Source organism: Alosa sapidissima, chromosome 6, assembly GCF_018492685.1.
Source record: "Alosa sapidissima isolate fAloSap1 chromosome 6, fAloSap1.pri, whole genome shotgun sequence".
Lineage (NCBI taxonomy): Eukaryota > Metazoa > Chordata > Actinopteri > Clupeiformes > Clupeidae > Alosa > Alosa sapidissima.
In genome coordinates this window covers 25,284,072-25,300,753 of record NC_055962.1, presented here as the reverse complement: position 1 = coordinate 25,300,753, position 16,682 = coordinate 25,284,072, and the positions used below count along the sequence as shown (strand labels likewise).

The 16,682-nt window shown below is 39.7% G+C and overlaps 3 protein-coding genes across 12 annotated transcripts in view; 1 reads left to right on the top strand and 2 right to left on the bottom strand.

Moving 5' to 3' along the window:
* Window positions 1-144: 144 nt before the first annotated feature.
* mep1a.1 (meprin A, alpha (PABA peptide hydrolase), tandem duplicate 1) lies at window positions 145-5,806 on the bottom strand. 2 transcript variants are annotated; one of them, XM_042096374.1, is made up of 15 exons: window positions 5,745-5,806; window positions 5,285-5,330; window positions 5,146-5,170; window positions 5,022-5,063; window positions 4,866-4,906; window positions 4,668-4,743; window positions 4,309-4,426; window positions 3,426-3,601; window positions 3,085-3,306; window positions 2,376-2,522; window positions 1,964-2,179; window positions 1,191-1,652; window positions 873-1,046; window positions 580-637; window positions 145-270 (listed from the first exon to the last, which is right to left on the bottom strand). In XM_042096374.1, exons 1-14 carry the CDS (start codon window positions 5,789-5,791, stop codon window positions 588-590), a joined length of 1,842 nt encoding a protein of 613 aa, XP_041952308.1. In that variant the 5' UTR covers window positions 5,792-5,806; the 3' UTR covers window positions 145-270; window positions 580-587. The 2 variants fall into 2 exon arrangements, with proteins under 2 accessions (XP_041952308.1, XP_041952309.1); XM_042096375.1 differs by lacking the exon at window positions 5,745-5,806 and having other exon boundaries at window positions 5,285-5,469.
* An 84-nt stretch (window positions 5,807-5,890) lies between these two features.
* Window positions 5,891-13,751, top strand: pla2g7 (phospholipase A2, group VII (platelet-activating factor acetylhydrolase, plasma)). 4 transcript variants are annotated; one of them, XM_042096402.1, is made up of 11 exons: window positions 5,891-6,165; window positions 7,203-7,339; window positions 8,069-8,219; window positions 8,768-8,861; window positions 8,977-9,045; window positions 9,844-10,018; window positions 10,395-10,508; window positions 10,626-10,717; window positions 11,575-11,745; window positions 12,329-12,477; window positions 12,666-13,751. In XM_042096402.1, the coding sequence occupies exons 2-11, from the start codon at window positions 7,238-7,240 to the stop codon at window positions 12,764-12,766; spliced, it is 1,218 nt and encodes a 405-aa protein (XP_041952336.1). In that variant the 5' UTR covers window positions 5,891-6,165; window positions 7,203-7,237; the 3' UTR covers window positions 12,767-13,751. The 4 variants fall into 4 exon arrangements, with proteins under 4 accessions (XP_041952336.1, XP_041952334.1, XP_041952337.1 ...); XM_042096400.1 differs by lacking the exon at window positions 5,891-6,165 and adding an exon at window positions 6,215-6,380; XM_042096403.1 differs by lacking the exon at window positions 5,891-6,165 and adding an exon at window positions 6,310-6,383 and having other exon boundaries at window positions 7,196-7,339.
* Window positions 13,752-13,900: 149 nt separating this feature from the next.
* tdrd6 (tudor domain containing 6) overlaps window positions 13,901-16,682 on the bottom strand; it is a 34,894-nt gene continuing 32,112 nt past the window's right edge. For all 6 annotated transcript variants that reach the window (XM_042096337.1, XM_042096335.1, XM_042096336.1 and 3 more), the window contains one exon: window positions 13,901-14,502. In XM_042096337.1, the coding sequence (XP_041952271.1) occupies window positions 14,396-14,502 (107 nt within the window). In that variant the 3' untranslated portion in view covers window positions 13,901-14,395. The remainder of the gene's footprint in view (window positions 14,503-16,682) is intronic.

Genomic DNA, 16,682 nt, shown 5'->3' with positions numbered 1-16,682 from the left:
CCAACACTTTTTTGTAGATTGAAAATTGAATAGCACACTAAGTACTAATTACGAGTAATTATTAGCCCAGACAATACAGTGACATATCATATGCATGTTTTACTTTCCAATAAACACGGACCACAAACGACAAGGACTCAAACATTTTTCTCAAATCTTTAATTAACATTCAAAAAACATTTAGGGAGACAACATTAATGGGCAACATAAAAACATGTGCATTAGGATGGTCATCAAAATGTGGTGTTCAGACTTCTTCAGCACTGCCTCCTGTTTTGACATTATGCAAATCTGTCATGCAAAACAGAGTAGGACAACAACAGTATGTATCCATTGACTATATATATAGAACTACAGCTCTGGAAAAAATTGAGACCACTGCACATTTTTCTGACGTTATTCTATTGACATTCAAATGAGTTGACGGTCATATTCAAATTTGCAGTGGTCTCTTAACAACTCATTCGAATGTCAAATTCAGCAACCATAGGATGACATCAAAAAAATGTGCAGCAGTCTCTTCATTTTTTCTAGAGCTGTATATACAGTATACAATCAATCATCTAACTTGATACTCACCTATAACATTATGGATTAGGTACAACAGGCACCTCTGTCTTAATCAACGGTGTTAGATCTAGAAATACAAAGAAAAAAATGTCAATGTCCAATGTCAAATGACTATGGCAAGCTCCTTCTTAGCATGTCACAGAATTCATATTGGCATAGGAATGTAACAGCTTCACACATTTCTTCACATTAATGTCTTATTTGAGACATTAATTCAAACTCATATTTTGCAGTGGTGGCATTTCTGGGTCAAGACAAACAGATCCGACAAGGGCCATTGTTTTATATGCTAAGCAGCTTACCCTCAAAGTCCACAAAGAGGATGAGGTCATCGTTTTTCAGATAGTTCCGTCGTTTAAGGTCAAAGTGTTTCACCATGTTTCGCCAACCCCTGGACTCACTGCGGAACCACTTGTTTGTTGCGTCCCAGGTTCCCACCTTTGAGGGGTTGTCCCACCAAACTTTGCCATCAGGCGCTGATAAAGACATTGACAGCACCAGCATTATATAAGCATGAGTGGCAAGAGAGTCTGAATACTGCAGCATAGTGATCCTCTGTTACTACATGGCCTGCTATTGAAAACAGCCGAATTATTAGATGACAAAAAAATCACACGTACTCTTTATCAAGTCGGTGGTGAGGCTGCGTGCCGTGGACATGCGCAGCTTCACGTCAGGGTCCTGATCCATCACCACCAGAGTGGCCTGGCGGTTGACGGCGGGCCACTGCATCACCACGTCGTTCTCTCCGCTGAGCAGGTGGAAGTAGAGCCCTGTGTAGTTGCCCGTGTAGTCCGTGTAGTCGGACAACGGCTTGACGCGGACGCCATATGCGTAGCCCTCGGGACTGTAAAAGCGAGGACTGTCCAGGGTCGTGCTGGTGGTGGCTGTCGCCATGATCTGAGAGAAGTTCGGGATGCGCCACACGCCGGCGGGGCACCGCGTCTCGGTCAGGGTGATGTCGTCGATGAAGATACCACCGCCTGCTGCTGGATCGCCCCGCACGGCCTGGAAGGCGTAGCGGAACTTGACATCAACTTCCACTGGCACGTGCACAATTTTCCAGGAATGGTCAGCATCAGCTGCAAGAGGCACACACATACACACAATTGTCAAAACTCTAAAAACTGTTGGTAACTGTAAAATTACAGTTGCTTATACTGAGCTCCTCAGATTAGAAAGTCATATATGGGTCACATTCATCGTTGATCTACTTAAGAAACCCTGCCACATACACTCAAAAATGCATTTTTTTCTTTGTACCCCCCCCCCCCCCCCCCCCGCCCCCACCAACAACAAAAAAATTATAAACATGATCAACCTGATGAACAACAAAAGTATTAATTACTACTTGATATCATCAAGTGACTGCACGGAAATAAATTAGAATTACCATAAATTGTATGCACTTTCTTCAGCTTGCGCACTGTCCCTGTACCGTCGTCCATCTTAAGCCAGACCACCAGCCTGTCCTTCACACTGCCGGTCATCTTGTAGAAGAACTGTAGGCACTGTTGCTTCCTCTTCGGGTAGAGCAGACGAGACTGAAGCAGGGCCGAGTCCTCTGCCTTTCCAATCGAGGTGTTCACATGCATGAAGTATCCAGCATCTGAAATCCACAGATCCTTTCTTGAAACTCACTATAGATTTTAAACCCGATTGAAAAGATAACATTTGTCTATAGTTGTTTCTGCAATGCCTTACTTTTTTTAACAAATTCACTTTCAGGTCTACTAACAGCACAGGTGCTCAGGTTTGTTTAGAATCTGAACATTTCACCTATTTCGAATGATTTGAACTTTGACCTCTGCATTGTCCAGCGAGGGTGTGGTCCTCAAAGCCCGGGCTGCTCAGCGTCTGGGTCCAGTCTGCTTCCTCTGTGGCGCTCTGGATCATCCCACAGATGTTGGTGTACTCGAAGGAGCACTGGTCCAGCAGTGTCAGAGAGGAGGCTACAGCAGAACACTCTCATGAAAAAAACACTAAAAGCATAACGAGGTGTCGAGAAAGTGCACCATGCAAAGTTACTGGTCTGGACAAAGTCCAGTCTTTAGTTAGTCTTAGAAATGTCACAGTGACAAACACGGAAAACTAAAAGGTTAACATGCTGTATATTGAAAACAGCAAATAAAGCACAACTAGGGTAAATCAGCAGAAAGCGGCAGTAGCTAATACTGTATGTTGTGTAAAACAATTTAACTCTGTAGGATACACAGTTACCACTATCTGCTATAACCGGCTGCTACCAGCTGTTAAGATACCTCAGGATCAAAGCAGGATAAAACAGGAGACAAAACAATCGTTCAGTTACAGCTAAAATACAAACACCTTTAAATGTACTATTGTTTAACTAAAAGCACATACACTGCCAGTCCTTTGTATAGGATCAACATGACCTGGCAAGCACTTTCAGGAACATGAGAAATACTCACTAAGTAAACTGTCTCCATAGTAGCAAGTGTAATAGAACACATTCCGGGCAGAAACAACTATAATGACTGAGGCTTTGCTTACGGCATTTATACATCCTGTTCATCCGTAACACATCCAGTTTACTGAAGTCCAGGTACTGGCCAATGACGTTGTAGAAATCGGGAATCTTGGTGGTGATTGTGGGAATGTTGGGGTCTTTGTTAAAGGAGAAGGGACGGTAGTGCATGACAGATTCATAGTCGTAAGCCGTGTTCTGGTCGGTGATGAAGCCGTCATCGTACTTATTGAAGTTATGCTGTAACCCTGTGTGCAAAAACAAATCAGATTGTTTTGTATCGTAAGGTAAAACAATTAGTTGTTATTACAAAGGAAAATCCCTATTAATAGTCTGTGCAGAAATGCTCCTCTAAAACTGAACAAACCATCAATGACTTGGGTGAGATCGATGTTGATATAGTCGTCTCGGTCCTGGCGGGACTGCTCATGGTAGAAACCTAGAGCGTGCAGCAACTCATGTTCAATCACAGCCTTATGGTCACAACCAGGACCCAGAGAGAGCAACTGACCATCCTGCTGGTCACCAACCATGGACCAACAACTGTAAAAAATATAACTCACTGTTAAAGGAGGTGTTGTTAATTTCACATTTATAATTTTACATAATTGATGTATGTGAACTGCATATAAATGCAACATTCTCCCATTTTTCATTAGTTTAAGTAAAGGATCAGTTGTATTAAAAAATCAGTACTAGTGAGAACTTGACAAGCAACCGTTCTGGTAGATATTCCTGCAGACAATGCAAGGTCCACGGTCCCTAAAGACTTGACATCAGTGGCATTGGGTTGTGTGATAAAACTACATATTCTAGAGTGCCATTTTATTGTGACAAGTCCAAGGGACATCTATGCAGTGCTTTTTAATCAGAATGCAACATGCATGTCACACGTGTCGGGTGGATAAATAATCTTGGTGATGGGGAAGTGCTAACTAACACATTTGTGAACATAATTTGAGAGAAATAAGCGTTTTGAGTGTACAGAAGAAAAATCTTTTACTTCAAATCACGGAAAATGGAAAACAAATGTGCTGCATTTAAATTTTTGTTTAGAGGACTGATACATGATGGGCAAATTCTTACAAATGAACAATTCACCGGACTGGATTAGGTTTGTGGCCTAATACAGAAGTCTATCAAGGAAGCAACAAGTAGGTATTACTATAGTCTATACAGAAGGTGAGTTTCAAAATGACATAAATAACACTGAAGGTGCTGAGCAGTAAAAGAGTACTACCAAGCCATACCCATCTTGTTTCACAAATTTAATATAGCTCTTTTCCCCTTCATAAGGCTTGAAGTCAACACAGGATTTGAGGCGATACATCTCAAAAGCCTGGAAGATGCAGCCTTTGGCATTCAGATCTAAAAGACAATGTGAATGAATCAACACACATCATTATCATCAATGCTTACATAAATCCAAAGAGAATTTTGTCAGTCATGGTGCAATCTGCCACAATCATCTCCTAAGAAAATACTTTTGTGGCATTTAAAACTTTGCAAAGGTTATTCTGGAATTACTGATACACCACAAAACTGCTATGAGAATAACAAAGCTTAATTACAGCCATGACTTGTAGCATTAAAATAGTTATAAACTTACCAAGGTCGTCAGATAAGATATAAGGGATAGGAAATGTCCATCTGTATGTTGTGTTTAGGAGAGCATTACGGCCAAGCTGTGAATGAAAAAAATAAATAAAAATAAAACAAATAACGATTAGGACTTGGATTGGTATGCTGCGGAGTCACAGGACTAACACAACGACACACAGTAACAGTGCCTTTGAAAGAGACTCACTGGTATGGCCATATCTCCTTCCATCAGAGGAGTTTTAGCTCCTGAAATGGACATAAGCCACAAAAACAATGTAATGGTGCAGCACGGTTGTCAGTTATATATATATAGTATAAAATATACATTACTATTTCAAAATGTCAAAAGATCATAACTCACCAAGGTTAAGATAAGGGTTCTCATTGGGCTCACTTTCCACCTCTGTAAGGGAAATTCTCATAGTAAAGCTTAACTTAAAAGTCAAAATCATGTCATCTCTCTTTCAACTTGTAACATAACTTACCATGCACATCAGATGTTGCATGAACCTTCACAGCAGACAGAAAGAGAATGTACAAATCAATATAAACATCTACATCCATCGAAAAACAGCTAATTGTCAACATAAATAATCCATAAAAAGAGAATAAAACTCAACTCACAGCAGGCAAGCAGGACACTGCGAGCAGCCCTGTTATGAGGAGAAGCCTAGAAGAGGACATAGTGGCAAATGGCTCGAACAAAAGTTAATTTGGGTTTAAATGGTAAGCAAGTCCCATAGAACTTTAGCCTTTGATCAAGATAGTCAGTTATGGGCTCACGTGTCAAAACAGGGAGGCCTTGTGGTTAAGCATTGATGACATGTGTATAGTTTTACAATCTTAGGGACATGTGCATGCCCTCTTGCTCCCCCTGTCTTTCAAACACATACACACACAGTCTTAGAGCACTTGTTTATAATAGCATACTATTAGCTAAATATATCTAAATGTGATGAATCCATCTAGGAATGTCATGTCAGATACATCATCAAACAGAGAAAAACGTTAGACTTCAAGAGTTAGACAACACATTTCTGAAATGCACAAGGTTTTTTAGGACAGACAGCATCAGCATGCTTACCAGTGTTGGTGGCAAGACCATAGACTGACTTGCAAGAAAATGGACATACAGTAGCCATCTTTGTCACTAGAGGGCACAATAAACGAGTCTTAAAAAAGGCTGCCATTCCAGAAAACAGGTTGTTACCAATCGCATAGGCCAACCGCCATAAAACACAGAAGAAGAAAGCAGATTGTGTCATGCCAGGGTTGTATGCCTACACAAAGGAAATGTGTCCCAGGAAAATGTGACTCAGACTTTGGTCACTGAGCTGAGGTTCAGTACAGTTCTGTTTTCAGCTTTTTTTTTTTAAGTTAACCTAGCCCACTCAATATTTATTTGATGCCATCCTTTGAGCTGGTTAATCAACTGAAATATACAAATCGTCTGTTACGCAGCTGTACTGTCTAGGAGAGAAAACACTGACCCTGGAACAGTGAAGGTAAGGAATGTTGCCCTACACATGGCACGTAATAGTTCTAGCCACTCCCGAGATGAACCAGTCGGCAGGGTCATGCTGTTGTGTACGGGGCTAAGCTAACACTAGTTTGAGGCTAGTCAGCGTTGACTGCCAAACACCTTCAATGTTCACCTTTACTGGATTTGTACAGCTGGCGTTAGTCAAAAAAATATATGACTTGTCTAAATCAACAGCAGGTGAGTTGTAACGTCAAGTGTGAGATTTGCACGTTCGCACGGATTAACTGCTGTAAATTACTACTAGCTGTCAGCTTGTTATGCGAATGCAGTACGATAATATACAGTGCTCGACAGTGAGTTAACACTTTTCCTAAGCTCTGCCAACGCATGGACGTGTCAAACAGCCGTTTTTAATTGCTAGTCACCCTAATTTATCGGATGACATTGTTTTGGTAAATGGAGTTAAGCCGAGTAGTAGACCTTGATCTTTTGCTTTAGTGCAACCATCTTCTGTTTACACTTCACTTGGCCATGAAATACAATACAAATAGGCGTTAACGTTAGTAGATAATTTCTCCGTAAAAGGGCTCTGGTACTTCTTAATTTGGCGTGAACGTCAACGTTACTAGTTGACTTTACGAGTTGACTACATTGCGTCTCTGATTTGACTGAACTGAAGCTGATGTTCGTTTGTAGATGTACATATGTGCATTACCATTTTGTTAGCCCCTGTGTGTGCTACTTTGTTGAGTTTGTTTTCGCTGTTGTCCCCTTTTGCTCTATTGTTACCGAGAATAATGTGGTACCATCAGCCACTTGATGTGTGGCGATGCTGCCGTCACTGCACAAGACTAGCAATATGTTAAACTTTGTAGAATAGAACGCTAGGGATCGACCCATCACATGACAATCAGTCAAGGTAAGAAGTGGTTTACTTCAGTTCTGCTTTTTTGTTATTTTAGTGACCAAGATTCCTGCGAAACAGAAATGGTGTCGTGCTGCGGGACTGGAGTCAGCTGATTGTTATGTACCGTTTCTGTGTATGTGTTGTTTGATCAGGCGTGAGGCACAAGTGGAGCTGGGCAGCGCTTGCCATGGGGAATACCGGTGGCCATACCGGCAGCATGCGCATCCCCCCGGGGAATGGCCCCCACCAGGTGGGCTGCACGGATCTCATGGTGGGCCATACCACAGAGGTAAGATATTGTGTGTGAGTAAACGAGAGAGAAATACAATGACTAGCTGAAAAATAACATGAACCTCTCCATGGAGTCCTGTCATTAGTATTACTATTTTGAGGTATGACCTGAAATGTGACAGTCAATGGTGTGGCTAAAGTATCTTTCTTATTGTCTAATACTTGCCTGTAGCTCTCCTTAATTTTGCCTTTGAGTTTCAGCATGGCGCATAGCTGACATAATTATTTTATTTGAATGTTGTACTACAGTAAATCTTCCTGGTCAAAAATAGGAACACAAAACAGAACTGATCAAAAACAACACAAAACACATCACACATCACCATCTCTGACCACTACCTACTTACCCAACCCATGCAGTTGCACTGGGTTTTGCAAGGTGGTTTCCTTAAGTCTACAATATTTGCTGACCATATTTTAGACTTTCATGCATATCCTGGTGAATGGTGATATGATGTAGTGAGAATCATAGTCCGGTTCTGATTCGACTCAGAATGCTAAACATTTTTGGCAACATACATGTTCTAGCAGTTACTTTTGGTTTATGTACCCAGGTTGCAAAAGTTTAATCACAAGTTTTAATTTGACTTTTGTAATACTTACGCTAAATAAGTCTTCTTCTATCTTTTCTGTCAACAAGATGACAGCTGTGGTGTACAGTATATGGTATATGCTTTTAAAAACAATGAATATGTATTATTACAATGTTCTGTTTGCTGTATCCAAGGGTACTTTCCTCAGGCTGTTCTATCCATGCAATACTCACGAGGACTCGGAAAGACCAGAATGGATCCCCAGTCAGGAGTATTTTAACGGCCTGGCCGACTTCATGAAGATCAACCGCTCCATCAGTGAAAGAATCTTTAACTACCTCTTTGGTGAGTACTGTGGGTACATTTGGTACCATCAGAAAGGTTTTTGCGGTCTACAGATTATATCCAATGAGATTCATTTGAGAATATGATACGGTATAACTGGTTGATATGATCATGATTATTAAAGGTGTAGCAGTACACAATAATCACAATTTGGTACGTACCTAGATGTTTAAGTGACGGTTCGGTTAATTTTTGGTACAGTAAGCCACAGCTAGCCCAACATTCACTGACAATATTGCTCATGCTCAACACATGAGCTGGAATAGTATTTTGAGAAGGTGTCAAATGTTTTTTGCTGTTAATTAAGTAAACTGACATATGGACTGCCACCTGATATGTTTGTGTGGAAAAAGCCTACTGTTGATTAAGGCATTTGTCACACATCTGTATTGAACCGAACGTCCTGTACCTAAGCAGTTCGGTATGAATACGTGTACTTCTACACCCCCAATGATTATGGTCTTGTAACTTTGTAAAAAATGTATGGAACTACAAGCTAGCTTCTTAGTGATGACTTGTTACTTGTTGATTCTTCTCCGGTTAATCAGGGGCATGTAAAATCCCAGCTTTTTGGAATGCTTCTTTCAAACCATGTGGAAAGTGTCCAGTGGTTGTCTTCTCACATGGACTGGGTGCTTTTAGGTAACCTCTAACTTCAGAGTATCTTAACTTGCAGACATATGTTGATATGCAGAGATGAACTGAATTAAGTCTAAAGATCTAAAAAAATAAATAAATAGTCTTCTGATTTCCATAGGACTTTGTACTCAGCCATATGTTGCGAGCTGGCCTCCCAAGGGTTCATTGTTGCGGCTGTGGAGCATAGGTAATATTTCAAAGTTATCTTTGAGGGAAAAGAATCGAGTGTGGTAAACTGTCCCAATTACAAGAATGTGTGTGTGTGTGTGTATAGTGGTGATGTGATGGTATGTAATGGAGCGGACACTAAAATCACTTCCGCCCTCAATCAGTGAAAAACATTCTGTCATGAATACCTGACTACACACAGACGCATAGAGAAACACCCACCCTTTCCTGTGGTGTTTATGTTCCTGTACATATGTAGACGAGGCTGCACACAATGAGACAAACTAGGTCATCACATTTTCATTGGAGGGGGGTGGTGGGGGGGGCAACAGAGCCACTCTGGCAAACATAAAGGTCAGCGTGGGAATGTGGTCACTGTATATGTGTCTATAGACCGCCTAGAACACATTAGTCTAGTCTCTGAAGGGCCCCAATGCCTGAAAGTAAAGTGAAAGGTCATTTTAGGTCAAACAGAAAATTGCTATACTGGATTTGCTAAATGTTTGTTTAGTTTGACACAGCACAGAGAGTGTATACATTTTACATTTTATCTTGTGGTCAGGAGAGAGTTTTTTTGCTTTTGATTTTTTTGCATTAAGAATGTCTTGTGCCATGGGCCTGTATGTTTACCTCCTTGTTTAGAGTTGGGTGAAAAAAAAACCTTTTCAGACATAATTTAGTTGATTGTCTAGGAGTCACCAAGGGGACTTGTGATAGTTTTTCCATGGTCCAGAGAGTGGAAGACAGTAAGTAGTATCTCAGTGACTAATGCTGGTGATTTAACTATCTTTTTTTTCTTCTTTTGTAAAAAAAAAAGGGACGAATCTGCATCTGCGACATTCTATTTCACGGAAAACGCAGAAGCAGAGCAGCAGAAGGAGCAGGCTTCGTGTAAACCGCCCAGTGTCAACCCCCCGCACCTCAACCAGCAGTGGATGTACCATAGACCTATAAAACCGGGGGAGAGCGAGTTCCCCCTCAGGAACAAACAGGTGCCATTTACACTCACCCAAGGCCACAGACAGAATAGCAAGCAGTAATCAGAAACAAAGTTGCATGATCATTTCTCTGATGCGATTTTATGTGATTATCTACCGTACAACTACAGGATGTGTACTTGTTCCAAAACCAAAAGGAAATGTATTATGACTTGTAACTATTATGTCATTACAAGGATAGTTGGACTCTGGTGGTCCTGCAGTATTTTTGTTTTTCTGTAAGACAGTATTGGATAAGCCTAAAGAGCACCAAGAAAGTTTTTTCCCCCCCCTGGAGGCTGGAACAATGAGATGAAGTAAATCAGTGTAAATTTGTAAATATGTGCTTGTTTAGAGCTTTGTATCTGTTGTCGAATTATGCTGTTGTAAGGTCAAGCAAAGGGCAGATGAGTGCATACGGGCTTTGGACCTGCTCATCGAAATCAACTCTGGTAGCCCAGTGGAAAATGTTCTGCGCACGCAGTTCGACTTCTCAACATTAGAGGCAAGTGTCACCAAAGGACGTCCTGTATGTTTATTCTGAAAAGTAATGCCTCTGAAAAATAATGCCTCCGAAGTGTTTTGAATTTAATTTGTACTTTCTTTGCCCCTTTCTGGACAGAACTGTATGGACCTATGTAAGATTGCCATTATGGGCCATTCATTTGGAGGAGCCACTGTCATTGAAGGTCTGTGTAAGGAAGGCAAATTCAAGTAAGCACCATACAAATTCATTAACTGAAATTGAACTTGAAATTGGATATCTGAACAGGCCCAATTATATGGGACATGCCATTTGTCAAGTCAAGTCAGATTTATTTGTATAGCGCATTTAACATGCACAGAGTGCAACCCAAAGCGCTCCACATATAAGACATCGTCATTGACACAGACTAACAAATACAATAGATGCCGGACGGAGCGGCGTAGTCGCCAGCGTACCCGTGACACCAAGACATACAACAAACAAATTAATGAATAAAATAAATAAAAAATAAAATTAGTCCAATTTCCAACCAGCTGAAAATGTCCAAGGGCAAAGATGACCCACGTGAAAACTGCGCACAGCTGTGTCTTCACGATGCAACACCAACAAAGTTCTTTATAACTGACCAACCCGGAGAATTCACTGGCAGTCTGGAGGGCACTGGAAGGACTAGACAGTCTGAATTTGTGATGGGCGACCCTGCTGATTATCAGCTCGTTGGTCCTAGACAGTGACCGTTTGTTGTTCATGGTTGACGCTGTCATCAGAGTTTCTTAGCACTCAATCCAGACTCCAGACCGGTAGATGCTAGTATGGCAGCTCGCATGTCAGCCGCATGCTAAATGTGTGTTATATTTCTAGTTGCTGTGCCTTTACTTTATGAAACTTTGCCAGGTATTTATAGTAACAGTTTTAGAATTTGTGATGGTATCCAGGATGTGGCTATTAGAATCTTAAGTTGGTGACACTTACGTAGCGGTAATCAAGGATTTTTGGGGTCATATTACTTTGAAATCTGGGCAAAACAAATTGTCTGTATGGCAAACAAGTGTAAGTGTAGAAAATATGTACTTCGACTTAAAAGGTGTGGCGTTGCACTGGACGCGTGGATGTTCCCAATAGATGAGGAGATCTTCCCACGAGTCAAGCAACCCATCTTCTTCATAAACTCGGAGAAATTCCAGTGGGCCGGCAATATCTTACGCATCAAGAAGCTGGATTCTGCATTCATTCCCCGTAAAATGATTACGATCAGGTTTGCTAACGATATCTGTTGGTTGTGCTTAAAGATTTTCTGCGGTCCATCAATAATGGTCATCCAAATGGCTCCATCAAAAGAGGGTATTGATCAGTAAATGGGGTAATGTTTATGATTTTATTTGGATCCCCATTAGCTGATGCAGAAAACATCAGCCACTCTTCCTGGGGTCCACACACAACATATAACAAACAAGAAACCAACATACAAGACAACAGATATAAAAGCAGGAAAAGAATAGATACTTTTCCTGGGGTCCACACACTACATATAACAAATAAAACATCAACATACAAAACAACAGACATGTTACTGATTAATTGGATAAACTGACAACAGAAACTTTTCACAGAAACAAAAATTCTCTTTTGAAGAAAAACATGATGCCACACATCTTTAAAACTTAAGATGCGTGTTGTCTTTCAAAAATTCCAAATGCCTGCTGTGGAATTGCCGTTTAATTTGATCATTGTGTTGAAATGATGCAACATCAAGAGAAAAATAATCTAACATTTATATTTGTAACCGCATGCATTTTCAAACACTGCATGTAGCGTGACTGGCTCTTGTGCTCCAACAGGGGTACAGTGCATCAAAGTTTCCCTGACTTCACCTTCCTGACGGGAAATTGGCTGGGCAAGCTGCTGAAGTTGAAAGGGGACATTAACCCAAATGTGGCGATGGACCTGTGCAACAAAGCCTCTTTGGCATTCTTGCAGAGACACCTGTGTGAGTTGATTTAAAAGACTCATTCTTTGCACATTGCTAACAAATACAAAATGCCATACATTCAAGATCATTTACTAATCAGGAGCTTAGTTCAGTTGTTGCATGCTTTATGTAGTTATGATCGAAGATGATCATTTATTAAATTAAAATGTGAAGTCTTTTTTTTTTTTTTTTTTTTTTTACTGCAGCTCTTGAGAGAGACTTTAATCAGTGGGACCCACTGATTGATGGGAAGGATGACAACTTAATTCAAGGCACCAACATTACTGTACCGCAGTCGTCTATATGAGCTGTATCCTCCAGAGGGAGATAGAGCCTTTTGCTCGAAAAGTTGTTTCGTATTCCCAGTGGAACTGGAAATTAATGGGGAACAAAAAAAAGGCCAGCTGCATCCACCCGTACTCCACTCCGTGGAATATTAACGGTCCAGCCCAAAATGTGTGATTTTTATGATCAGGATAACGTGTGATGCTTTTTACATGGATGAGTTTTAAATTACATGTATATCAGTACCACTATTTTTGTTTCTACAATTTTCAATCATACTCAAGTTTTTTCTAGGAAGAAAAGTATGTATTTGATGTGTACTTACATGTATATTGTGTACAATAAGGCTGAGCCAATGCTGGGAAAAACGTTTGGTTTATTGCCCTGAATTGCAGCCGTGCAGGTTTACCATCACGGACTGCAATATACACCTTTATAAACTGGGCCGAGAACATTGGAATATTCTGCTCATTAGTATTTCTGCTGTAATAAATGATTCATATTAATTCATTCATTTATAGAATGTGGATGAAATGTTCTGTGGGTTGAAGTGGGTTAAGGTTTTGTAAAAACATTTCACGACAGCCCTCCTTAAAAAAGGATGCAGTCTTCATAAGACAGCTAAACAAATTCAAGACGAGTCTTTAGAATGATATCAATTTCACCAAGATTGTGATCAGTATTCACTAACCTACAACTGTGCCTTACTCTGGTTCCTCACCTTAATTCCAACATATTTTCCATTATCATAAACATTATGCCAAATCCTATTTTAATAGTATTGTATCAGTAATCATGCGTTGTGCTATAAATACATAAACACATCTGTAGCACTTTTTAAGCTAATTGAATTCCATGTGATGAGACCTCAGATGCCATCCATATCCTTTTCCTCAATGATTACTATAATAAAACATTCACTTGTGATCCTTTTAAAGACATTCATTATATGTTTTCATTGTACTTTGCCATTGTTGATTAAAATAGAAATATATATTATATCTTGACTCATTTATTTGTGTATCATTAGAATCAAATGGATGTATTTGTAGATTGAGTTATAAACAGTTATTGTTTTGTAGTACTATGAACAGTAATTTTATCTACATGGCTTCAAGTGACTTAAAAGTCTTGAAAGTATGCAACACAAATGCAGTTAAATTTATAAACTTGCTTATTTATTTATTTAGCCTCAAAAAGTAAATTACTCTATTATTCTATTAAACATTTCTGAATTTTCTTTAAGTTACCAAGAACAAGGCATTGTAGGAGACCTGAGTCATGCTTTGGTTCAAAATTTACATCAAAGAAGATAAAGAACAAGAAACCTTTGTACAGTAAATCACACTATATCAAAGTCAACATATTTCTTTAAGAATTAAGCACTAATTATTGTCCTTTTAAACATCCCACCAAAACATAATGTGTACTTACTTCACACATATTACTAAATTGCTGAGATATTGAAAGAAACAAAAACATTCACCATTTGCATCAGTAAAACAAAAAAAAATAAAAAAAAATAACGCTATCTGCGGAACTTGCAGATTTCTTCCACATCCAAAGGCGGCCCATTAATTAATTTTTTAAGAGGACTGATAAAGAAAAATCAAACTTCTGTTTGGACAGTACAGTCACCTCTCTGATGGCTTTATGGCAAGGGAGCCTTCAGCTCACCCACAAATATGACACTGTCATCACTGTCATCACCAGACTCTGCTCGCAGGCTGAGATGTGTTACTTCACTTAAAATGTCATCTGACAAAAGATAAATTACAAGTTTGTTATGATGCATATTTTAACAATATCTGACAGAACCATAATCCTGTAATCCACCATTTGCACATTTTCAAGAAACGTATTCTGGTACAGGAGAGATGGTGTTCTATATAGACCCATCACTTGAGTATTAGATATCTTAGCCTGTTAATTAAAAAATGTGTGCACAGGCATCAAGACCAGTTGTCAATCAGAAATCAAAAATGTTAGTTTAAACCAGTGGTTCTTAACTGGTCTGGCTTTGTGACCCACTATTCCCTATGTCCATTTAGTCGCGATCCATATATTTTTTTTTAGCTTTAAGCCAATGGATATGGTGATCTTCAGGCCTGTAGGCCTACTTGTTTTGAACATGCTGATGTTTGGCAGTACATTTGTGAAGTATAATCTATCTAATCTAATAAAGTATCTATCAATCAAAGTACTCAACAGGTTTGCTTTTGACAGGAGAACTTAGTTTCCATGCAGCATTTTTGTTTTGAAGGTTTCATGCTCTCATGTGCCAGCAATTCATTGCACACCACACACTGGGGTTTCAGTCCCATTTTGTCCTCAATTTAAGTGAATCCATGTCCCACTTAAAATATTCAGGGTCGTAGCCTACTTGCGTATACCACTAAACTGATGTCTATCACGACCCGTCACATTAATGTTAATGTCTATGGCAAAAACTGATATACGAATAAAGTCTATCAAAATAAAGGTCTGAGATTAGATCTGATATAGCAGTACTTAAAATGGCATTTATTTTTTAAACCCACAAGCTCCGCGACCCACCCAGAACGGTTCCGGGACCCACTTTTGGGTCCCTACCCACCAGTTAAGAAATACTGTTTTAAACCACCTTAAAGGGGAAATCTGGTGTGAAATATGCACACGAGATCTGTGTTGTAGTGACTTAATTTCAAGATACCGCCGACCGGCAAACAACTCAAGATACAGGCTAGTTTAGAATGCATCGGATTAGCAGAACTGCCAACCTTGAAGAATTTTTTTTGAGTAGCACCTCGAGCCGAGAAAAAGAAAAATTGCCTTCACGCATGCAGCCAAAAACGGACATAGCCATACTCGCAAGACACGTTTTGGATAGCGACCCATCTTTAATGTTGAATATCTATCTAAATGGGATCCAATTTGTTCCTGAAAGTGCAAACTGAATCTTTTACAGTACCTCTATAATGTTGACAATCTGATTTAGAGCCTAATAATCCTGACCTATGAAAACCACTCGTGTTGATAGGCACTGATGTGGGTATGTTGTCCATTTAGGTGTTAGGATGTAGGCTACAGTAGAGGCTTGGACATCTGCTATTGTCAGTGTGTAGTCTAACACTTTACTCAAGTCAAGTTTATTTATATAGTGCATTTCATACACAGAGGTCATTCAATGTGCTTTACATAAACAAAACAAAACAATAATAACTTTGTTCTCACTTGTTTTCACGCTAATAATCAAGAAGAAGGATCCATATGCTCTAAAGAAAAAAACAAATTGAACACTCATTAACGCAGCTCAAAATATTTCGCCTTGGTCCACTTGCAGACTCGTTAACTCGTTGCATTTTGCCTTGGAAAGGTCTGCGCTCCATTAGCGCCTTAGTTATAAATATGCTAACTGAAACAACTCGTGAGCAACCAAGACATAGTCAAACTATTTTAGGCCTAGGTGAATTTACAATCACACTCAGTGGAACATTTTTAGTTTCACAGCAAAACAGTAGCTAGGGGAATGGGAATTTGCGAGTTAACATTTGTTAAACTCCCCTCATCAAGTCTTTCATTTAACCCACTGTTGGCTGAAGAAAAAATTACAAAGAGAGGCCACTATGCTTTGCCTCTCATTCTCACTTTCTCTCTGTATCTCATCCTCGCATGAAATATATTAGTGGGAGATTTACATGCTCAAGAAGTTTTCCGGAGAAGTTGGATGTCTGCTCGTTTTGCGTAGTTTTAAGTAAAAAATCGTAGCGTTGTATTTTGATGTGAAAATGCGTTGTTGCTACGCAAAATGTGTACAGGTTGGCAGGTCTGGATTAGTGTTTTTTTGCTTCCCAATGAACGTTCAAACTCATTATCATGCTAAGCATATACAAAATTAATTTTACACCGGATTTCCCCTTTAATCCATGTTCAGGTCAAGGGAACTCACCTACTGTTCT